Raw genomic sequence first — 25,453 nt, forward strand, 5'->3', positions numbered from 1 at the left:
ATGTCCTCATGCTGAACTGACCCCTTTGCATTACAGAATGATCTTTATCCCTGGTAGTATTTTTTGCGCTGAAATCTGCTTTTCTATTAACATGGTCATTCCTGCTCTTCTTTGATTAGTGTTGGTATGGTGTGTATTTTTCCATCCTTTGTTTGTTCTTTATTTTTTTAAAAAAAGATTTTATTTATTTATTTGACAGATAGAGATCACAAGTAGGCAGAGAGGCAGGCAGAGAGAGAGAGGAGGAAGCAGGCTCCCCGCGAAGCAGAGAACCGGACGTGGGCCTCGATCCCAGGACTCTGGGATCATGACCTGAGCGGAAGGCAGAGGTTTTAATCCACTGAGCCACCCAGGCGCCCTGTCCTTTATTTTTAAGGTGTGTCTTTCATTATCCTAACACGGCTTTTCTGAACAAATAATTGCTTAGAGACAAAATTTTGAAGATATTTTATTCAAAACTCTCCATCTAGGAGAAAAGACATATATCAATGTTTACACATGCTTTAATAACTTATTTCACTGTACAACTTACATTCTGTATCACAGTACAATAAACCAGCAAAGAAAATAATCAGTACTCCTTAGTATCATCTCACCTAGAAAGCACTGAGTAAGGGGTACAATAAGGTGTTATCTGTAAATTCTTTCATGACTAAGCCACAGAGGGCCAGTCATCCAGTACCATTTGTGTCTATAAATCAAGATGTCTATACTTTTCCTATCAGTGATGTGAAAGGCTAATTAGGACCTTTCAGAAAAGAACATGTTGGTTTTGGTTCAATTTGGTGAGCAACAGCAGAGGGGCTTTGTCACTTCTATCCCTTTCTTATAAATATTTTTTTCCCTTTTATGTAGCTTCCACAGTTTTAAATAAAAATATTTTTGATGCTTGTATATACTATTCTGTCAAAACTATTCTAGTGCAGAATTATATTAATCAGTTATTTTATAGCTAGCAAAATGGTCCAAACACATTAAGGAAACACAAGAAATTGATCACTTAGTTTTTGCCCAAGTAGCACCTAGTAAAATAGCACATCAGTAAAGTTCTTCCTGCTTTCCTCACGTGATGCAGGCAAAGAAACCTGCCAACTTAAAAAATATGGGCAGAAATAGAAGAAGAAAAAGGACAAGGTATTATTCTCTGCTCCTGAAAAAAAGATCTTACTAGTTAGTACATTCTCTATTGCATTCTATAATCTCGGGAGTCACAACTGCCAAATCAGGGTGAGAATCTACAAGAGGAAAATAAGATAAAAATGACTGACTAGTGTAATCTGTACTTCTTCTAAGTCATTATATTTTTCAAGAAAAAAAAAAGGCACAGGAGGTACACATTTCAATTTGGCTCAAAAATAATAAAAATTTAAATAGTTGGCAATAACTATTAAAACATAAAATCCAATTTCCTCTCTTTTCTTTGACAGAGCTCAACAAACAAGTACACAAACAAACACACACGCTGGCTATAGTTCACCACAATCCATGTATAGCATGACGTTTTTACACAGACTGAACCCTAAGGTCTACTAAAGTCTATAAAGTAGGATCTAATAATTGATTTGAATTAAACATCTGCCTGCTCAATATATTCTTCCTAAAACTTAACCTATGTTCAAGGAACACCAAGAGATGAAAAGACAACTAGTATTTTATCTGTGAAAACTAACTCAGATTTCACTGTGGTACATGTAAACCATGAATTGTAAGTTTCAAACAACAGTAGTTGTGGTCAAGTTTATACTCCATTACGTATCTTTAAAAGATAGCAATAACATTTACTATGACTGTAAACCTAAGTCTGTATCCCAGGATAGCACATCTAGGGAAAGATGCACCCATTATAACAACACACCTGACATCCTCTTACAAGCTTGTGACAACTGTAGTGTAACTAACTTTAACTGCATTGCCGAGCAGGGCTCTAGGACATGAACCGAGGGAATGATGTTTCCCATACCACCAAGCTACTTCAGCAGCAGTCATGACTGTGACGAAATATACTTAACAAGTTACACATTTAAAAAGTCATTAGAACATCTCGTTCTTGTACACTAGTATAGAAAGGTCTTCCAAAGATAAACGAGTGTAAGCCTGGTTTAATTTTCTCAGCTAGAGCCATTATTATGTTAAGGTCGCCCTCTGCTGTTAAATCAAGGTCTATCTTCAGATTCCGTAGAGATTTAAAGGGCTTTTTCCCCTTCTGCCTATAAATAATGAAGAAAAAAAAATTATATTTAAAAATATAGAAAATGTCCCAAAGGAATAAAACAAAACACAAAAACACAATGCACAAAGGTTTTCATTCCATGTGGTTTCACTTACGTATCATCTTCTATATATTTTATTAGTGTCAAGGCTTTTCTGTGAAGGACGAGTAGAAACTGTGCAAGGAAAGTACTCCTGAGTGACAAACCAGGTTTCAAATGAAAAACCTACAGGAAAATGAATCACTTTAATAAATTATTTGCTCCAATTCTTCTTATACAGCATGTTTTCATCACAGTGTTGACAACGTGGCAGATAACACACATTAGAGTAGTTCTCCACAACCATTTGCCCTGATGCCCCAACAGGAAGTAGAGTCTATCTAGAGCAATCACGTTTTTCTGAAGTCATCTATTTTATCTTTGAAAATGAACTCAAATTTTGCATCCTACCTCAGAACACATCCCTATTTACTTTATTATTAAGAATCATGACATGGGGGGGGGCGCCTGGGTGGCTCAATGGGTTAAAGCCTCTGCCTTCGGCCCAGGTCATGGTCCCAGGGTCCTGGGATGGAGCCCCGCATCAGGCTCTCTGCTCGGCGGGAAGCCTGCTTCCTTCTCTCTCTCTGTCTGCCTCTCTGCCTATTTGTGATCTCTATCAAATAAATAAATTTTAAAAATCTTAAAAAAAAAAAAAAAAAAGAATCATGACATAGGGCACCTGGGTGGCTCAGCTGGTTAAGAAGCTGCCTTCCGCTCAGGTCATGATCCCAGGGTCCCGGGATTGAGCCCCATGTCGGGTCCCCTGCTTCTCCCTCTGCCCCTCCCTTGGCTTGTGCGATCTCTGTATCTCTCAAATAAATAAACAAAATATTTTTAAAAAATCATGATGTAGGGGCGCCAAGGTGGCTCAGTCTTAAAGCATCTGCCTTCGGCTTAGGTCATGATCCTGGGGTCCTGGGATCAAGCCCTGCATCGGGCTCCCTGCTCAGCTGGAAGCCTGCTTCTCCCACTCCTACATACCCATCCCTGCTTGTGTTCCCTCTCTCGTGGTGTCTCTCTGTCAAATAAATAAATGAAATCTTTAAAAAAAAATCATGTTTTTATTTACTTTCATTTGTTTCATTACATATTTAACTTTTTCTGCCCACATCTCCAAATAAAACTGAAGCTCCCAAAAGTTGAACCATGCTTATAGACCAAGGATTTGAGATATTCTTCTCTCTCTGCTACTGGGGGTAAGGGTACATGTATAGTGGTAGAATGCTTTTATTCAGCTTGAGAAGCATGGCATTAATTGCATGACTATGAATAATACCTGAATTATGCAATATGTCACAGACCACATAGACCTGGATCTAAAGTTATGAGTTAATCTAAGGACCTCATCATTTCAAAGCTACCTCGATTATACTGCTTCCTGGCCTGGCCCCCAGAATATTATGACAAAGCTGTTATATTAAGAAATAAGGCCCATATAATGTATAATTTCCTTCAAGTGTTAAATAGATATTTTTCAAAAGAATGAGACAATAGCGATGTTATTATTTCAGTATGAGTATACTGTTTTAAAGACATTTTGGCTCAATTAAGGTATATAAAAAATATTCTCCCTTCCCCAAAAGAGTGATAAGTTAGTGGTTGGAATTAAAACATTATTTGACTAGGATATATTGCAAATTTCATTGTTAATATATAGGCTACACCCATTAGCAATTCAAAAGAAGCAGCATGTAGACACTTTAGAAAGACCTGAAACATTACAAAAAGATAATGGCTTAAAAAAATAATGACTTAATTCTATTATGTTACATATATAATGTGGTATACATTAGAAATGTCGTATACATTAGAAATGTAGAAATGCAATGTAGTATACATTAGAAAACACATCATATCATTCATTTTGACAATCTCAGGTTTAACATTTACCTGATCCAGGAAGGCTTTTACTAAGGTGTCTCTGTGTAAGACATCTTGAAAAATATTCCTATGAAGAAAACAGCCCAAATGTTGAAATGGCTACTTTCCAAAATCTCTCACTCCAGCCAATAAATTAAATTCTTAGAAATGAAATATTACATATAAACATATTTATGAAAATTGTATGTGTGTATATATATATACGTATATAAATATAAATATATTTGGAAATAATAAATATATACTAATTTTAACTCAAGGATACACTTGTGTTTTACTGGAGTTTGTCAAGCCACTATGTCATTATTTTTCTCTTAAAGATATAAACAGTCCCATGGGGTGCCTGGGTGGCTCGGTGGGTTAAAGCCTCTGCCTTCGGCAAGGGTCGTAATCCCAGGTCCTGGGATTGAGCCCCGCATTGGGCTCTCTGCTTGGCGGGGAGCCTGCCTCCTCCCCTCTCTGCCTGTCTCTCTGCCTACCCATGGTCTCTGTCTGTCAAATAAATAAATAAAATCTTTAAAAAAAAAAAGATATAAACAGTCCCAAGAATAGCACGTAAGTCGCTATCAATCTATCTTTGAACCGTCGCCTTATAAAAAAATGTTGAGAGCCTTAGAAAATAAATATGATTACTATTTCCTGCCATCTCAAAAAAAATAAAACAACAAGAAAAATAAACACCATTACCAGCAAAACCCAAAACAAAAGGTTAACTTATGTTATAGTAACTTGTAAACACTGTTCAGGAAGAAAAAGATAAAAGGCTAAATGCTAAGAGATATTCAAGTGGGATTAAGGAACATCGTGACCACTGAGTTGTATCAACAAACCTATCACCAGGGGAGTTACATGAACTAACTACTCAGGAAAGTGTTATCTACCTTGACAATGATCAGAATAAGAAATTAAGACATAATACACCCCAGAGATCATGTATCTCTAACACACCATAAGGTAAGCAATTTTTCACTGAAAATGGTATGGATCATCACTGAACTGACAAGAAAGGCAAACAAAGAGGGGTATGTGCATAGAGAAATAGGAAAGTACCTAAAATTTCCTACTCTAGGAAATGGGTGTACCAAATTACAGAAGAAGGAAACTGATGAAAAAAAAATGCAGCAATGCATGATTACTAGCTGGCAGCACTCCTTTTCACTGTCTCTGTCATCAGTGAATCAGATGAAGTGACGCATTAAAAAAGTTTATTTCCAGTGACTCACTTTTCATGTAGTGGCAGTGAGTGAGATTATTTTTAGAAGTTAAAGTTAAAATGATCTTAAAAATAAATAATATTGCTTAAAGAAAACTAAAAAGTAAAATAGATATGTAATAGGTAAATTTAATATACAATCTAATGGTAGAATATTATTTTTGGACAATTTCATGTTCAGAAAATTTACTTTGGAGTTGTAAATAAGTTTTAAAAATTAATGACCTTATTTTTTTTTATCATCAGTAAAAGAAGACTAGCTGGCAAATCGAAGTCTGTCAAATCCGTGAAGCAATCAAACACAACTGGTTAAAATGAGTAAGAAATGCTAAAAGAATACATATACCTCTTCTAAAAAAATAAAAATAAAATTACTAGATGGTAAATCCATTCTAGAGTTAACTAAATTCCCCAAGAATGAGCTCTGAAGTAACCACAAAAAGGGGAGAAAATACTAAACACTTCAGGAAAGAAGAAAATGATTGAAAGCATGGATTAGTTTTGAGAATTCCTACACATGTACCACAATTACCAATACTTGAAAAACTTGTCACCCAGATACAAAACAGAATTCCGGTTTTGACTAATTCATTTCCTAAACTAATTTCCTTCACACTTTCCACGGAACCCACAAAAACAGTGGAGAGCTGGAAAGAGATGGTCCTAACGATGCGTTCTTTCTTGACTTAGAGACATGTGAGGCTGGGGATCCTGCGGATGGGGTGTTCCTTTTCTATGCTTTCGGTCAACATCTTCTGTGTGACTATTGGTGCTCTGCATGTCCCCTGGCTCAGCTTCCAATGTTTCTTACAAATACAGGACAGGGTTGCTGGCTCCAATTTTATTGCTGCTTTATACACTCAAACAAGAATTAGCACAGTTAACATTTATTGAGCACATTATATGTGCTGGGCACTCTAAATTGATTAAAGAGAACCATCAGGATATACTGCATTTCTTCTCCTGATTTAGAACCTAAGTATTTGGTTTGGGTTTTATAATTCTTTTTATCATTTTCCCCCTCTCTAATTGGGCCCACTTTCAACATTTTATCATTACTTATTCTTTATTTAATTTACTGATCAGACTTTATGAATAAAAAAAAATGAAAAACAATATAAAATGCAAATAAAAGAATGCTCTATAAACATTTTCACAGTTCTGTTGTATTCACATATCAAGATAAAAAAGACTCAGAATTATTTCTTTGGTTTAGATAACAAGACTTTTAATGGCTCTTACATATTAGACTGTAGGCAATGTAAGTAAGTGTTGGGTCTCTATATTAGACAGTCCAACCTTACCAGCACCTATTACCATGCCTAGGGCCTCAATATATATTTGTTATGTAACTCCTTGAATATTTACTTTTAGGGACTAATCTAACCTATCTCTGCAAAACATAATTATATTAATAAAAATAGACATCTAAGGAAAAAAAGGCAAGCTTAACCAAATTATTTCTTCGAGCATAATTCTCTTAGTAGTATTTCCTTCCTTTCAAACACAGGCTTTTGTTTTTACTCATAAAAGGTACAATTTCATAACACTGTTTAACAACAGTATCATTACATACAGATCTGGAGTGAAGCTTTCGTCTGTACAGATGATAGTATCCTGAGCCATGTCTTCTTCTGAAGTGGCTCTCCAGAACGCTGTCAGCTCAGACCTCATGTATCTACGCTGATTATAAATATGTTCGTGACATGGTGGCATCTGCTTGACAGTATTGACGTCCACATCTATGTGTGTGGTGGGATAGGGAGCATACATGACTTGCCGGAAGGGGAGCACAAAGCTTCCAGTTGAATCCTGTCATAATGAAAAGAAAATTTACTCTCTTATATGCCAAAAGATATGAAGAATTATTTTTTAATTAGAAAAACTGGCTTTCCCAAGTCCATCTCTGGAAGTTTACCTCAGGAAATTAGTCACGATAGTGTGCAAAAGTTTTAGTGATATGTGCACTACAGCATTGGTTTAAACAGTAAAATACTAGAAAATAAGCTAAGCAGCAAAAAAAAAAAAAAGTGCTTAAATAAATGAAAATGTTTTTTGTTTACTTGCTAAAAATTAATTTGAAGTTTATGTATTGATATAGAAAGATTTTCATAACATATTGTGGAAAATGGAGGTTAATATATGTGGAGGTGGCAGGGAGCTGTGTCAAAGATACATACAGAATAGAAAGATGAGAAAGATATATGCCAAATACATGCCAATAGTGGTTATTCATTGGACTATGAGATTATGGGGAACTTTATTTTCTTCTTGTTATTCACATGTTTTTTTAAATCTCAATGAATATGTATTTTTATAAGTAAAAAATGGACTTCTTTCCAGGTATTGTCATTTAGGCAGTTAAATACCATGTAAGAAGTATCTACTGTGTATGAAGCATGGTGGTATTGGTTACAAATACAAGAGAGACTAGTTTAAATTTTTTACTCTTCTAATGCTGTAGTAGACATCTTTATAAGTCAGTCTTTCCCCTTATACAATTGTTTCCCTAGGATGGAATTCCAGAAGTAGAGATAGTAGGTTAAATGTCTGAACATTTTTAAGGCTCCTGACATATAATGGTAAAGTATTTTCTGAAAGGCTTAACAATTTATACATGTACAGAAAACTGCTAAATATTTTTTCATTAAATTATAGCTTCAAGTCTTCCTCTACGCATCTCATAGAGGTCATTTTCACGGATAAAATTACATAATTAAATAAGAGGGTGCTGAGGAAATAAAAGTACTAAGTACCCTATTATGTCTGATAAAAAGAAATTCTAATTTTCATATTTGTGCAATTCAAATTGGAAATGAGTTTCCCTTAAGTAGTTTCTGTATTTAAATATTTAAACATTATTCTAAGCCCAGAGCATGCACACTACTGAAAATGCAAAAGCTGATTATAATTTTTATTTGCAACACTTTTTAAATATATTTTTTTCCCTTTGCTATGCCTAGATTCTCAAGAAAGCATTCACGATGAATCACATAAGCATTAGGAAATCTACTTTCTTACATCTTTTGACTATAACTGAAATATCAATGATAGATTCAGTAAAGAGTCTTCCCTGTAATTACTGAAAATAAATGCTAACTTACCCATATCTGCTTTGCTCCCTGAAAAGTGGACTCAATTAGTTAGAGAAAGACAAGTACCATATGATTTCACCCATATGTGGAATTTAAGAAAAATAAACACCCTCCCAAATCCAGACAAACCTAAAAGCAGACTCTTCTTTTAAATCTTTTTTTTTTAAAAGATATTATTTGACAGAGAGACAGAGATCACAAGTAGGCAGAGAGGCAGGCAGAGAGAGAAGGGGAAGCAGGCTCCCCACTGAGCAGATAGCCTGACACGGGGCTCAATCCCAGAACCCTGAGATCATGACCCGAGCCAAAGGCAGAGGCTTAACCCACTGAGCCACCCAGGTGCCCCTAAAAACAGACTCTTAACTACAGAGAATAAAACGATAGTTACTAGAGGGGAGGTGTGTGGGGGTGTAAGACAGCGAGTGATTAAAGAGTACACTAATCACGATGAGCAATGAGTAACGTATAGAATTGTAGGATCACTATATTGTATACCTGAAATTAATATAATGCTGTATGTTACCTATACTGGCATTAAAAAAAAAAAGAAAACGAAAAGCAGACTCAAGTAAATAAAATTTTTTTTTAAATAATTAAAAAATACACAAATGTGAATATATATCTGTGATTTGTTCAAATTCTATACACAGTTCTTGAAGACAGGAAGCAGTTTAAAATTTTCTTTCAATAAATGATACAGTACATAAACAAAAAATGCTAATGAAAATTCAAATTCTTTTCAGTTAAAAGAAAAAAAAGTACCCATTTTTGATGTACACTTGATTCAAGCACATATTAAAAACAAATAATCCTGAGGTCAGACAGGCAGCTATAGGAAACCAAAGAGAAACACACAAAAAGATACTCTAAGATGTTTTACTCATACTAATTATAAATCTGTAAGACATATACTCAATACTCAGTTCCTTGGCATATAAACATGAGATGTACTACATGCTAACACTCAAAATATATTTATAAAGAATGTCAAAAATGATTTTAAAAAGTTGCTTTCAGTTTGACAAATGGAAGTTATACCTTTAGCAGACCTTGTACAAAGAGCCCTGACTCGTACTTAAATGATGATTCTGCTTCACATAATCTGGAACATTTTCTCTCTGCTGGAGTCAGAAAAAGGCATAATGTTCTCACTATCTGTAAAAGAAAATATTTTAGAATTAAAATAGGGAGTTAAAGGCCACTGGTTTGCTTATGAAAGAAATGTGAATAGAAACTTCAACTATTATTGTCAATAAAATACATCCTGAGAACAAAGTATTCCTTAGTCACCTTCAGGAGTCCATAGGACATCACAGTTGTTGCTTAAAATAGGAATTCTGTGGTCAAGTAAGTTCGGGAAATGCTGGTAAATGCACTGTATGATATTTCAAAACCTTTAGTGTTTATGTATTGTGACCTTCCAGATGACTGATATAATATGCATACTATATTCAACATATTTGACCATGGAACCCTTATCTCACTAAGAACTAATGACTTAATTATTGATTTTATCTCCATAGAGTAGTAACTATTTTTCAAACAAACAATTCTGGACAAGAAAACTAAATGCAGTTAAATTAGGCAGAATTATGGCTCCTGTTGAATGGTGAAATCCCATTATAATGAATATTAGGAGTCTCCAAATCCTCCAATAGAATGAGAATTAATTCTATCAAATTCGACTTAAAATAAGCAAGCCATTGGTTGGGGCTTGGAAATCTATAATTCTAACAGGATTTGATCTATAGCTCTATTAGGAAAAGTAAAAAGCCATTTAAGTATGTTGGAATTCAGACTATGTTCAGACAGTTTTTCATTATAGAGTGATGGCAACCGTTTCATATTAAAAAAATAAAAAACAAGCAATTATGCCAGAAGAGGATGTGGGATGAAAAAAGTGTTTTAAAAACAAAAAGCCCCTCAGGGTGCCTGAGTGGCTCAGTCAGTTAAGCATCTGCCTTCTTAAGTGTCTGCCTTTTTAAGTGTCTGCCGGCTCAGGTCATGATCCCAGGGTCCTCTGATAGAGCCCCACATCGGGCTCCCTGCCCAGCAGGGAGTCTGCTTCTCCCTCTGCCCTTCCTTGTGTGCTCAGTCTCTCTCTCAGACTGTCTCAAAAAAATAAAAAATCTTTAAAAAGTTAAAAATAAAATAAAATAAAATAAAAACAGAGAGCCCCAACCACAGAGCCGCCTTCTTTCAAAAAGCTACTGGGAAGTCCTTCTGTGAAATCCAAAGGCTGTAGGTGACACAGATAGAAACCTACCTTCTTGGGGTAACAAATATAATAATAAATTGCTAGACCAATAAAGTAAGAGGTATACTAACCTTTCATAAATGGATGTATGAAAAATGTAATTTTGGTAAATTAAGGATCAGGCAAGCATACAGGGTAGCTTATTAAAAGAAAAAAATACAAATGAATTTGTCAAGGACATAATTATTTCTAAGATAATTCCTGTGTAAAACATAAAAAAGAAAAATCAGGTTTGCTTAAATTGATAGATAAGTGCAACTTACCTCTGTCTAATTAACAGTCAGTGAAGAAAAGTACAAAATCCCTTAGTTTTTGCCTAATGCTTGGAAAGATTCTGTTTCCCTCTCCCTCTGGCCCTCCTCCTGCTTGTGATGGCTCTCTCTCTCAAATGAATAAATAAAATCCCCTTTTAAAAAATAAATTTATTTATTTATTTGTTTGTTTGTTTATCTGAGAGAGAAAGAATAAGAGAGGGAGTATGAGAAGGGGAGGGTCCGAGGGGGAAGCAGACTCTCCTCTGAGCAGGACTCAATCCTGAGACTCCAGGATCATGACCTGAGCCCAAGGCAGTTGTTCAACCAACTGAACTACTCAGGTGCCCCCAAATGAATAAATAGATCTTAAAAAAAAAAGGTACATGGTTATTATCCTATTTATTAGAAGAGATGTCAGAAAACAGAAGACAAATATTTTTTAAAAATACCTTCTTGTAAGAAATTCTTAAAACTATATAATACTGAGAACTGTATAATATTTATGAATTATCAAAATGAAATGGATAAATGATTTCCTATTTAAGCAGTTGAACTTATTTTTGTCACAGGGTGTCACACAGTAATTTAGCCAAACTGTATTACCTCCTTATACTATTAGATTGTCTTGACTGCAAGCTAACTTTTAAATTATAATCCATGATATGTTAGCAGCATTAAGAAGTCAGATTATTGGCCAGATTATAAAATATATTACCTTATTTACTTTTTCTGCACTGCTACCTACGACGACAGAACAGCCACAGGTTTGCAAGTGTGAGCTGATGGCACTGCAAGGAGAAGGAAAAAGATGAAAAAACACTGCCAGTAAAAAAGTCACAAACGAAAACAAACAAAAAAGGGCAAGTGAACTTCAAACAACTGAGACTAGCTTGATGAATGCCAAGCTACAAGAAAAATGCCATCTCTTATTTCCTATAGTACTTTACATTTTCCTCAGGCCTTTCACAGAGATTCTCCCATTTGAACTTAAAACCCAGTTAGTAAAATACTACCATTTTATAGTGAAAGAAACTGAGGTGTAGAGAGGTTAAGTGATTTATTTAAAATCAAATGGGATTAAAAGTAATTATATGAATGGCTGACAGGCAGCAGAATCAGCACTGAAGTGCTTCTGAGTCAAGCTATGTAAGGCTTCTAGGTTAAAAACACTCACGTCTCTGAGATTCTCTGAGGAAAACTCTATGGACATAAGAAGCAAATGCTTTATCCTTTCATTTCACATTGAAAAAAATAAAATTTCACAATATTCTTTAATTGTAAAGAAACACTAAGGTAGAAAATGAGATTATACATGCAGAGAGAGCACTTAGTATAGAGACTGACTCACAGGCACCTGATAAATTTTGGCTGTTATTATTGTTACTACATTTTCCTTCAAAGAAAGAGAAATACAAAATGTCAGCTATTATGTACTTATATGTTACAGGCACTGTTTTTATGCTTAATATGATTTATCTCACTCAATTCTTACAACAAATCATATGAAGTAGATACTATTATTATTCCTATTTTACACATGAGGAAATGGGGGCACAGAGACTTCAGGTAGCTTGCCCAGGTTCACAGAGCAATAACCCAGGGAGTCTGGTTTCAGGGCCCACACTCTAAAGTATTAAAATCTGCTGAAAGAGAGAAGGATCAGAAAAAATACAAATAATTTTCTTTTCTAGGCCTAAATAACTTAATTCCATACAAACGAAATTTAATTTGTAAGGGTTCTGTGATATTGTGATTTTATATATGGCCTTCACCCCCAGTACCCCAAACCATTGGAATTTCCCAAGTGTAGGAAATGATAGATATACCTTTGTTATGTTAATGAGGCAACTTTGGGAAAGCACTTAGGATGGGGACTGATTTGCAGGTGGAGCCAACCATGTGACAAGGGTTAAAACTTTCAGTCCCTCCCCTTAACTTCTGGGGAGGGAAAAGGGGCTGGAGGTTATCTCCAACGGCCAATAATTTAATCAATCAGGCCTATGAAATGAAGCCTCCATGAAAACCTAAAAGGAAGGAGTTTGGAGAGCTTCTGGGTTAGTGAACACGGGGATCTCGGGAGAGTGGTATGCCTGGAGAGAGTACGGAAGCACTTCACTCTTTTCCCAGACCTTGTCCTAGGCATCTCTTCCATCTGGATGTTCATCTGCATCTTAGATTCTATCGTTTATAATAATTAAGTAAATGAAATGTTTGAGTCCTGTGAGCTGCTCTAGCAAATGAATGGAACCCAAGGAGGGGGCTGTAGGAACCTGATTTATGGCCAATTGGTAAGAAGTCCAGGTAATAACCTGGAATTGTTACTGGTGTCTGAAGTCCAAGGAGGGGATGGTTGGGACGTTCAATCTGTTGCCAGTCAGTCAGATTGGTGTCAGGGGGGTAGAGGAGACACAGTCTTGTGGGACTGAACTCTTAACCTATGGAATCTGACACTCTCTCCAGGCAGAGAGTGTCAGAACTGAATTAAATTGCAGGACACTGACTTTGTATCTATAACATTGTTTGTAGGGAACCCCCTCGACGCTGAAAGTGGGTCAAAGAACTCCCTTCAGTTTTAGTTTCAGCTTTAATGAGAAGTAAAGTAAGAAACCAGAACCAAACAAGCGACCAAGATTTCTTGCTGGGACACTGTGGAAACTCAGCTTCCTTAAATATTAAAAGAGTAACATCAAATGTATCACAGACATGTCATAAATGAAAAAATAACACAAAGCTAAGTAATAGTTTAAATATGCAACACTGTTCCTAGAATAATTTGGGTAGCTAGTCTCATTGTTTTCATCCTTCCAAATTGTGTCATAGGTGAGCCTAAGATTTCTACCGGCTTTATCCATCTCTTACAAAAAGAAACAAAATCCTTACTTGAGAAGAAAGCCTTCATGACAGCTGTCACCAATATCATCATCATTGAGCACTGTGTCAGCTATCTAAAACACACAAAAACAACAACAAAGTTATTCTGGCTATACTACAGCATTGAAATAACACTCTTTAAATACACAAGTTTTCTGAACTTTGGGTTTAATATGACACATTGCCCTCATTTCTAAAGCATCAAGAATCCCAATAAAACAACCTCTGTGCACTCTATAAACTTCTAGAAGAACAAATGTGAAAACTGGTCAGGCAGGTTAAGCAATAATTTTGACAAGAACAACTTCCTCTTGTGGGCTGTCAGAATCAGGAGACTAAACTTAATGACAAAGTCAGAAAGAAACAAGAATAATTTTCCTAAATATTTCTATACACACACAGAGTGTGTGATTCAAAATGCCAACAAATGATTAAGAAAACTAGATTAGTGAATGTCAATAAACTTGTGCTAACCACCATTGAATGGAATACTGCTTTGTTACAAAAAGTATCGCACTAAATACTGATTGCTTTTAATAAAGTCTGGAATTCTCCTACTTCTAAGAAATACAAAAGTAGTGAAATAAAACTAAATAAATGTAATTCTGCCACAACTATCACTGACCAAAAAAAAGCCTCTGTTTGGCTATAAAACTCAGGGTTTTATATGTGTTTGCTAAAGAGGCTGATACTTCATATGAACAGTATATATGACAAAAAATGCATACTACTAAAATTAGAATACTACTAATATACCTAACAGTAATATAACTCAAGAGAAGTGATAAGAGGTACCATTATTTCTATTTAATAATATAAGAAAGAACTTACATCTATTTCTTCAGGAACACTGTGTGATTTCATAGATGAAAGCAGTTCCATTACAGGAATTACTTCGCCAGTAAGCATTGGAATAATACTCTGACCCTGTACAAAAAAGCAAAATGAAGTGAAGAAAACTACACAATGAAGGTATTCCTGGCTTTCTGAAAGCTTGAGTTACACCACTTTGCTTTTATGAAAGACCTACATTAGTACCTGTTTTCGATAACCAAGAGAAATCTGAAGAGGATTTCTGCTTTTACCAAAAAAAAGGTGAAAAGCTAAAACAGTGTCGAGCATTTGTTTTGAAGGACCCATTACAGAAGGTGGCGCATAGCCTGAGTCCAAGGGCGGCCTGGCTGAGCTCCTGCCCTGGGAACTCTACTCAGCATCTCAGCATCAAGCTGCCTTGACTTTGGACCGTGTCTGTGAGCATCTGTGCATTAGCTTGATTTTTTTGTGCATCCATTAGTAGGATGTGTTCTAAGGTATCAGAGATGCTTAAGGGGGTTATTTTTTGGGTCTGGGAACACTCAAAAACTTTTCCATATAAATTAATGGTAACCACTTCTTTATGGTCATTTCAGTGTATAACATGTTTTTACAGGAACTCTCTATTTTTGGATAGTGGGGGAAAACCTGTCTAGGATAAATGGGGCAATAAAAGAGTAAGAGCTGAAAACAAAGAACATCCTTTGATAGAAATACCTGATAACTTGTTAAAACACAGCCCCAAATAAGTCTACTACTTCAAAACATTTCTAAAGGATGTACAAACTATTTAAAACTAATTTTCACTCTTCCAGGAATGATTTTCTTTAGTTAGAGTGGAATCATTGGCTTATCACTTAGCAATCCAGCAATAATTAAATTACCATGCCAAATTTAGAAAGGATTTGCTTTGATAATTATTTGAGATATAAAAAATTCTTATTGATGCATTTTATATTTAAAAATAAGGAAAACCAACCATAAAAAATCTTAGAAGTATTCAGCAAATAACTCCCTAGTAAAGCTTGAGTCAATATATTCACAATAAGTGTTAGTTCCCATATGCAAATCAAAATCACATATATCATAAGCATCAATAAAACATACATCAAAAATACAATTTTGAAATTTGTACTGTCTAGAATGAAACTGAAACCTCAATATGGAACATCACAGATATAGAGTGTCTCAAAGATGGGTGATCTCTCATTTAGTCATTACCATCACCCCGCCCCAAATTCTTGAACCATCCTGAATATGTAAACTTTTAGAGAGAGAGATGACAAACTTCTTGTAACATATCTGTTAATTTTTAGCTAAACATGTTTTTAAAATCACATATTAAGAATAATCAATAATAGTTTTTTTCTCACTCACCTCTCAGGAAACTATTTTGTTCAAACTTTTCACATGTGTCTTTAAATCTCAGTCATTCCTAGAGTCATTTTTTGAGTGATTATACCCAGTTTTTCAGAAACTTGGGAATTTAAATGTGATGCTGTCTGTGGAAATTTTATGCCAAGTCATAAGCCTCCTTGCATCCTACAGAAGGTTTCATTATTTTAAAAAATTCATCCTGTAGTAACCTCCAAACACAACCACTCACTGTTTCTGCTCTTTAAAAGAATTTTTTAAATGCCTGCTCACAATTACAATCAACACATGCAATTCAACAATAATGACTAGCTATAAAGTGATTTCCTTATAAAGTGATTTTATCAGATGATAGCTACAAGCATCCAAAACTTGCACTGAATGAAGTCAGTGACTGATTCCAGACTAATGTGTCATCCCCAAATAGTATTTACTTATTCAAAATAAAATCATGCACATGATATGAGATTTGTAAGGATTCAATTATCCAAAATAAAATCATGCACATGATACGAGATTTGCAAGGATTCAATTTATCAGGCAGCTTCTTTGCAGAAAGGATAACTGTAGGAAAATATCTTCCCCTATGTTTAGGCATATATATAGTGCCATAAACTATATCTCAGATATTTACTGTAACTGAATGCATATCCTCATCAAAGCTCAACAAAAGAACGACTACAAGCCTGAACACAGAAGAAACTCAAAAGAAAATACAGGGTTCTCTTCCTCCTGTGACTTCTCTAACTTGAACTTCTTAGCAGGACAATGTTTCCCCTTTAAAAACCTCCAGTTTGTCTAAATATACAGAAGAAGAGGATAACATTTTAGAAGAGCCCTTAAAATAAAACTTAAGAGTGGTAAATTTTTTAAGTACAGGTCTGGTTTGAAAAAAAAAAAAAAGTCCCAGGAAAAACAGAATTTTGTTGGGTCTTAAATTTCTTTATTGTTAGGTAATTCTACTAACTACTCCATAACTAGTTGGTAAAAGTGCCCCCAATGCTTGGCACTCAGTGTTCATCAACCAACAAGGCCAGGCATCTCTGGGTAAAGGGAAACCTTTTCTGGTAAGTGTTAGACCTTTCCCCAGGATTACCTCCTCTGACCTGGAAGGTTATTTACAAAAATACAGATATAATAACAATTTTGTAAAGGAAGTCATTTTATAGGGTTTTGTATTTTCCTGGTTTAAGTTCTGTATATTCACAAATTTTTAGAACAGTTACTGTTTAAAGTACTATTTTGTCTTAGGCATGCTGTAGGAGAACCAGAGTAAAGACAACCCCGTCATCCTTAGACTAGAGTTCAACACAAGAAATACTGAGGGTGGCCAGAGGCAAGGGGAGTTAAGGCAAAGAACTCTTTCTCCACTGGAGATTCTCCTTCGGGACATCTCTGCCCTGCAGTGAAATGGTTCGTATTTAATTTCCATAAGGGAAACCACATTGATGCAATCATGCATCTCAGACCCTGGTGCCTGTACCCTAAGGAGATACAAAGCCATGGGAAAACATAGCAAGTTTCCCAAGAGACTTCACATAACCAGAAGGCTGATCAGAAAGGTGAGGAATATCACTGGTAAACTGCAACATTAAATAGATAAAAAATAACTAAAATATAAATCATGAGTTTTAAAAATCCAGCATGAGACTTCAAGTAAATATCATGCTTAGAACTGTCTGTTTCCCCAGCTATCTTAGAGGAGTATACTCACTTCCCTCCTATTATAACTACGTCTACGGAAATGTTTAAGAACGAATGCCTTAAAAAAAATCTCATATAAAACTTAAAATTTTTACTATGAACCAGTTATTTAAAACATACTCTGGGCAAACAGAAAAAGAAAGGTAGCAAAATTGCTATTATTAACTTATTTAACTAAGTCTAAGATATGAAAATTTTCATCCAGTTTATTCCATTTATTTCCATAAAGGTTCTGTTCATTTTCATACTGACTCTGTCAAAATAGGATTGGTACAGCTTCAAGGCAGTAAGAAAATTAGCCCTCACTCTTCTATAGATGCATGACATGAGTTTGGTGGTGTTTGATAGTACGCAGTCTGTACCTTACCTGATCTTCCATTCTTTCCGTGCCTTCTAAGACTATCTTCTGCACATTTTCTTGCCTTTCCTGAGCAAGAGAAAATTCATTAAAATTAACAAAACATTGTGATATTTGTTTATTTTTCACAATGTAGTTAAGTGGCAGACATGTTATTGTGTAATTCAGTTCATGAGAAAAATATTTTCCACATTAGGGCAGAAAAAAAAAGGGAGGGAGCAGGAAATTAATACAACAAATCCATTTTCTTATAAACAATACAAAATAAAATAAAAACACCCTTTTCTTTGCAGGTAAAAAAAGATAACTTATCAGAAAATAGTCAATGTAACATGTGTGCATGGTTTCACAAAGGAAACTAATGGTTTGTACTTTTCAAATTAAGAAAGATCAAGTTATATGTATCTGGGCTTTCCTGATTTAAAATGATTTTCATAAACATTTAAAATAAAAAAACAGGGTGCCTGGGTGGCTAAGTGGGTTAAGCCTCTGCCTTTGGCTCAGGTCATGATCTCAGGGTCCTGGGATCAAGCCCTGCATAGGGCATTGGACTCTCTGCCCCATCTCCCTCCCTGCCTCTCTGCCTACTTGTGATCTCTGTCTGTCAAATAAATAAATATTAAAAAAAAAAAAAAGAAAGAAAACACAGTATGCAAACATAGTAAAACACTCTTCTCAAAGATACTACTCCGCCTTACTAGGAGTAAAAGCCTTACAAAACTAATAGCTATTTAACTAGTATCAAAACTGTACTAGTGTGATACTAGTACTAAAACTGTAAAGCAGAAAGGAGAGTTAAATTTGTTCTTCATGTCTGCCAAAAGTACATGAAAATATAAATATTACTAAATATTAAACTATAGCATTTAGGGGAGGAGAGTAATTTCCTCTGGCTTGACCTACAATTTTTTTTTTTTTTAAAGATTTTATTTATTTATTTGACAGAGAGAAATCACAAGTAGATGGAGAGGCAGGCAGAGAGAGAGAGAGGGAAGCAGGCTCTCTGCTGAGCAGAGAGCCCGATGCGGGACCCGATCCCAGGACCCTGAGATCATGACCTGAGCCGAAGGCAGCGGCTTAAACCACTGAGCCACTCAGGCGCCCCTTGACCTACAAAATTAAAAGGAACATCTCCTAGAAACTACTTCGTGTAACCTCCTCATTTTACAATTTTCAGAACTTGGCAAAGAAGTTAAAGAGACCAAAGGCTACATGGCCAACTGCTTAGGAAACACTTGTTTTGAACTGCCTGTACCTACACACAGTATCAAGTGAAAAACAGGGTCATGCAATGCAAAAAGAGAAAAGGTTTTATAGTTAAACGTTTCCAAGACAAACCTAGACTCTAAAGTTTACTACGATATTCTCAAGTTCTCTAAGCTTTAGCTTTTACTTGTACCATAGAACTATCATCTCCTACCTTCAAGGGTTATTATAAAGACCACTGACATCAGATTACTAGAACTATCTAATACGGCAGATCCAAGTAAGAGCTACTGTATGAAGTTAAGCGCATGTAATTTCTAAAAATTAGATATAAATGCATCAGAAGATAAATTTTCAATGGCCAGGTTAGCATGATTAATAAGCTCAAAAACCACTCACCTTGTGCATCCATATCCTTCCTTTCCTGATAATGTGTGTTAATCTATCAACACACACTCTGTGAAGTGGGAGGTAGAAGCTGAGTTCTGTCTGTGGAAGTATAATTGATAGACCGTATGTGCTCCTATCTCCATTCCAGTTTCCATCAAAGATTAATGAAACAATAATTACTCCTTTTTCAGACAAGACAAAAAACTTCACATCTATAGCCCCACTCTCTGCATTTCGGAGGATTTCTCCATTTAAGGTGTGGTTGGCAAGAAAAGTTATTTCTCCATCGCTGAGAAGTAGCTGTTCTGTCTTTGGAGCCCAAATATGTCTAACTCTAGGACCAAGAATATTGTCCCAGTAAGCAAAAGTAGCTGCTAATAAAGGTGATTCACCACTCAGAGCAATCTCTGTCTTGGCAACAGCTGGAGATGGTGGTGGACAGAGATTCGACATCACTGCATCCCATTTACCGTATTATCCAAATGCTCCAGGGATATCTAAATAATAACACACAAAACCAATGATTAGGTTCAGCAATTGTAAAGTCATACATCAGAAATTCAAAAGATTTGGGCCTATGTGGTTCTTTTCTTCAGTCAAAAAGGATTTGGAGAGATGCCTGGGTGGCTCAGTGGGTTAGGCCTCTGCCTTGGGCCCAGGTCATGATCTCAGGGTCGTGGGATTGAGCCCCCCATCAGGCTCTCTGCTCAGCAGGGAGCCAGCTTCCTCCCATTTTCTCTGCCTGCACTGTGCTTACTTGTGATCTCTGTGTCAGATAAATTAAAAAAAACTTAAAAAAAAAAAAAAAGATTTGGAAACACATCCCCTACTAGAATAGACATTTGACTACCATGGCAGGTGCACACTAAATACTTGTTAATACAATGATAATCTTATAATACATAGTAACTTGTCACCTATATTCAGGGAATATACTTGAAAATCCAAAGTATTAATGATCCAAAAAAGGGTCTTTGAACATTAACATGAAATGTCATATACTAAAGCTCGTAGAATAGACCCTCACTGCCCCCAAATATCCAGTCTATGTGCAATATAATGATTGGATATTTGGTTCCTAAACCACAGCAACCAAGAGAGCAAATTGGGAAAGGGAGAACTCAGCTAGAGGCCACCATACCTGTTGTGGGTTGAACTATGTCCCCTCCCCCCACTAAATATATGCTCAAGTTCTAACCCTTTGTATTTATCAATGTGACCTTATTTGAAAATAGGTATATTCGAATTAAGATGGGGTCATACTGGATAAGGGTGGATCCTAGTTCAAGGACTGGTGTCCTTATGAAAGATTTAGAGACACATGGACGAAGAGGAAACAGGGCTATGTAAAGACAGAGATAGGAATTAGAGTGATAGGACTACAAGCCAAGGAAAGCCAAACACTGCTGAGAAGTACTGTGAGTTAAGAGATAAGGAAGAGTCTTCCTTACATCTTTCAGAGAAGCATGTCCCTACAGATACCTTATTTTGGACTTCTAGTTTTCAAAACTGTGAGAGAACAAATTTTTGTTGTTTTACATCACTCAGTTTGTGGCCCTTTGTTATGGCAGTCCTAGGAAACTAGTAAAGACACCTGACAGTAGGAACACCTTAAAGCTGTTAAAAGGTGGTGGGGGTGGGAGAGAGAAAAAGTAAAGGAAAAGAAAAAAGAAAAAGAAGAGAGAAAGAAAGGAAGAAAAAAAGACAAAAAATTTCAAAGACACAATAAGCTAGAGCCATAATAAAAAAAATGAGGTAACAGTACTGTTATTCTCAACAAGCTCTCTGGGTTTCAGGATACTAAAGCCCAAGACTGGTATCTGAAATAACACTGAAACATCAAGATGAAGATAAATATGTTTAATATGCTTCTTAAATTTAAGAAAGCAGTGCAGCAGTACTAAGTTCATTACAAAGAGTTCTATACTAAATGGCTAAACTAAAAAGCTTCAGTTATTTAGAACATGTAAAGAACAAAGTGACTCAATGGCTATTAGTAAAAGCCTTTCACTCTGCTAAGAAAATAGACACGGAAAGAAAAACTAACTGCCCAAGGTCACAGAGTCCAGTAAGAATCAAGGTCTCCTATAAATTTTAACCCACTGAAATCTTAACACTCTAAAGCTATATACTCTCTGTGATTTTAGTGTAAAATGTATCATTCTGGCCCAATATTAAAATTGAGGGGCGCCTGGCTGACTCAGTCAGTGAAGCATGTTACTGGATCCTGGGGTTGTGGGTTTGAGCCCCCCCATTGGGTATAGAGATTACTTAAAAATAAAATGTTTTAAAAAATTGAATACGTGTATTGAAAGGCCTAAAGTGAAAAGAACCATAACAATTACATTAAAGCAAGTCTAAAATTGGGGAATCTATTCATTGTAATGATAAAGGGTAGCAATTTATAGGTGAATTATGATATACCTATCTTTGCCTATGGGACTGCTTTGGGAGGCAGCATTTGCTCTATAACGACAATTAATTTACTTAACGAATTTTATCTACATCTTGTCAAGAGAGTTCAGAGACTGCTCAAAAGCAGTGGCTTCTATTTTTAGAGTATCAGATGAGCATTTTTATCATGCATGTCAAGAATAGGTATACAGAACTTGGCAAAACACTTTATAATATGCATGTGTTGAAATGACAACGTAAAGGCAATTAATGATGTATTTTTTAGTTCAAGAATTCATTTAGGGAATATTTACTTTTTAATGTGTTATATCAACATAATAGTCGTAAACGTACTATCCTGGACATAAACTCTATAGCTTATTTAATTATCCACTGTTTTGAATAAAATGTAAACAGTTTACAAGATAGCAAACAGGAATGTAATTTGAATTCAAACTGTAATGATGCCATTGTCATCATTAATAATAAACTGGGGGCAAGGAGATGAGTTAACACACAGCCACGAAATTATACTGTAACATTTTCCTTTTGTTCTTTCTTTTTGGATAAAAAAGGTGAATAATCATAAGAACAATATTTTAACTCAAACATTTCATCATTATGTTGGAAATAAAAGCCTTTCCTAAAATCAAACTGAGCCCCAGCGCAAAATCTGGTTGGATTATGCGAAAATTTTAAACTGTGAAAATGAAATTATTACAGACCATTAATTACATTTATATTCATTGCTATTATCATTAGAAAGAAAACAAAAGACAAGCATCATGTTGAATTGCTTAGGTTAAAATTCTTCCAAAATTAATACTTTTGAGAAATGAAATGTTACAGAGAAGTATAATAAGGAGAGCTGTAAAAATAATTTTACTAACACTTAAACTCATCATCTTTGGTGAGGAAAATCCATATACATAAATATGACTGAAAAAATTCAGGTCAAAACCAATAGTCTTATCTATATATCTACAGAAGTTGGCTACTCCAGGTTATCAAACATTAGCCATAAGAGTCTTTTGAGGGAAGCCAGGATCCAAATTGGGTGACACGGTGGCTTTCTACTCCTGTAAACAAAGAATAGGGTTCATGAGGATGTACCCAATATACTTTCTGAAAATAATCCAACATATGCAGACATTAAAGATTATATTAATTACTATCTGTTAAAACTGTTAGCAGAGTATAAGGTTCAAAGCTTTGCTTTTTCTTAAACCTTTGCTAAAAGCTAGCATCTCTTCTCCCACTGGTATTTAGAAAGTTGATTGGTCCACTGCTGTTGTAAATCCGAATTCAGACATCATAAGGCTCACAATTCTTGTAACCATGCTTTCTGTTTATTTTCTAAAAGCCCTAAAAGCAGCAGGGTCCTAAGCCAGCCCACTTTCCAAAAACAGACGCTGCCCAGACCAACTTTAATGACAGTGAACTGTTAACACCAGACTGTTTGCAACATTTTCTAAGTTTTTATCAAAATTCGCAGATGAAATTTTTATCAGTGTTAGTCTCTCACTGATCCAAGTTTCTCACATAATAGGCAGGCTAACACACACTACTCCTTAGAACTACTTAATTAACATAGAGCCCAAGGGCAGGCTTGAAAACTAGGAGTCCTCATTGTTTTTTGTTTTTGCTTTTTCTCCGAAAGCAAATTTTGGACTCCTAACAGAGCCAAATAAAGAGACTATTTTATCAACTTCATAAAGAGAGAAAAAAAAATTTTTTTTAACACCTAGGTGTAACTTTCCTGGAGCAGGTTAGTGCTGGCTTTGTGCACAATAAGCAATGTGGTCTAGAACTTCTCTCATTTTTGTTTTAGATGTATAAAGAGTAGTCAATCATGAGGCGATTTCCAACTAATTCAGGGCTTTCCCAGAGTGGCAGGGTTTGGATGAGATGCTGGCCAACGGTATCTGTGTCACATAACCCCATCATATTTCAAGTATTCTGACTCCGTATTATTAATCTTCCATATATTCTCGCTTCTGTAAGGTTCCCAATATGTTAAAAGTTTTCTAAAGTCTGTTAAAGATGGTTATCAAACAGTCTTTTTCAAATTAAAAGTACAAATTAAATGTACAGCCAGACGTGTTGGGTCCCCTTGCTTTTCATCACAGGTGAGGGATGGAACAGTCTATCGGAACTTCTCCACTGGCCACAGGCACCGTTACTTCTCTAAGGCCTAGCAATCTCCATTGTTTCTGAAAGGGTCCTCTCTCTCGGGCAAGAGCATGACCTCCGTCTGTCTCCTGAACACGGGAGCCTGGCGGGGCAGGGGGTGATTCACATGCCGTGTGGGCACGTCAGACGTGTAATCAGTGCACTTCTTTCTGCAGCAGATCCTATCAGTCCGGTGATGCTCAAGTCATCATGGTCACTTCCTTTATGTGTAACCTCACTGCCCTGAAGCAATCAAGTCAGGACCCACACAGTGGGAACACAACCCGTCTCGAATTGCTCCTCAAATTCACAGAGAATGGGCAATCTTTAGAAACCTGCTTTCAAATTGTGTAGCCATGTGGGATCTCCCCCCACACCTCCCCGTGCCATTCCACCCGGCTTTATCTCCGCTCAGACCCGGGCTTGGGGTTCACCGCGCCCCACCCGCCCTCTGGCCTTCCCCAGAGACAGGCTTCTCAGTGCTCGAGGCGCTTTCCCTCGAACCCGCGGCGCAGGTGGTCCGACGGGTCGGTCTGGGTCTCACACCGAGTGCCCGGGAAGCGGCCGGCTCGCGGACCGCCGGCGGGAATGAGAGCCAGAGGCCCAGTCCCCAGCCCCCGGTCTCCGTGCCGCCGCCGCCGCCGCCGGGAAGCCGGGGGCCCGGATGGAGACAACTACTAGTCACCAGCTGGAAAACCCGATGCCGGATTTCGGTCTGGGAGCACAAGCCGAGCCCTGGGGAGAGCTGCTGCCACCGCCGCGGCCCTCGCACGGTCCCTGGACCCCGACCCCAAGCAGTCGCCTACCCGCCGGCTTCTCACTCACCCAGTCGCCAACGCCTGCGACTCAGGCGCCGCGGGCGCAGGGACCGCAACCGCAGCCCGGCCACCGCCCCGCCCCACCCCTCGCCCCGCCCCCACTCGCCCCGCCCCCGGTCCCGGCCCCTAGCGCGCGTCCCGACCCCGAACCCGCTTCACGCCTCGGTTGTTTCACGCTTGGTACTCTTCTTCTGGGTAAATTTTACCCAGTGGTTCGCCCATCACCTTCAACGAATACTACGACAGCAAGGGAGGGGAGAAACGGTGAGGAAAACAAAAGCGCACACCTCCTAAGCACACGCCTCCTGCTCTCTCTGGACCCCGCCCCCGAAGGGAAGCAACCGGGCAGCAGGGATGGTTGACGCGTCAAGCGCCATCTTTTGCGTGGGCGGAAGAAGTTG

General features: G+C 36.8%; 1 protein-coding gene across 4 annotated transcripts; it reads right to left on the reverse strand.

Annotated features, from left to right (window-relative positions):
* Positions 1-433: 433 nt before the first annotated feature.
* Positions 434-25,453, reverse strand: C9orf72 (C9orf72-SMCR8 complex subunit). 4 transcript variants are annotated; one of them, XM_004761770.3, is made up of 12 exons: positions 25,060-25,156; positions 22,953-23,141; positions 19,678-20,165; positions 18,082-18,141; positions 14,655-14,750; positions 13,833-13,897; positions 11,668-11,740; positions 9,480-9,596; positions 6,923-7,158; positions 4,143-4,200; positions 2,326-2,435; positions 434-2,207 (listed from the first exon to the last, which is right to left on the reverse strand). In XM_004761770.3, exons 3-12 carry the CDS (start codon positions 20,119-20,121, stop codon positions 2,021-2,023), a joined length of 1,446 nt encoding a protein of 481 aa, XP_004761827.1. In that variant the 5' UTR covers positions 20,122-20,165; positions 22,953-23,141; positions 25,060-25,156; the 3' UTR covers positions 434-2,020. The 4 variants fall into 4 exon arrangements, with proteins under 4 accessions (XP_004761827.1, XP_004761832.1, XP_004761831.1 ...); XM_004761775.3 differs by lacking the exons at positions 22,953-23,141; positions 25,060-25,156 and adding an exon at positions 25,340-25,453; XM_004761774.3 differs by lacking the exon at positions 22,953-23,141 and having other exon boundaries at positions 25,060-25,162.

The sequence above is a fragment of the Mustela putorius genome, unplaced genomic scaffold, assembly GCF_011764305.1.
Source record: "Mustela putorius furo isolate JIRA1106 unplaced genomic scaffold, ASM1176430v1.1 tig00000421_pilon_pilon_pilon, whole genome shotgun sequence".
NCBI classification, from domain to species: Eukaryota; Metazoa; Chordata; class Mammalia; order Carnivora; family Mustelidae; genus Mustela; species Mustela putorius.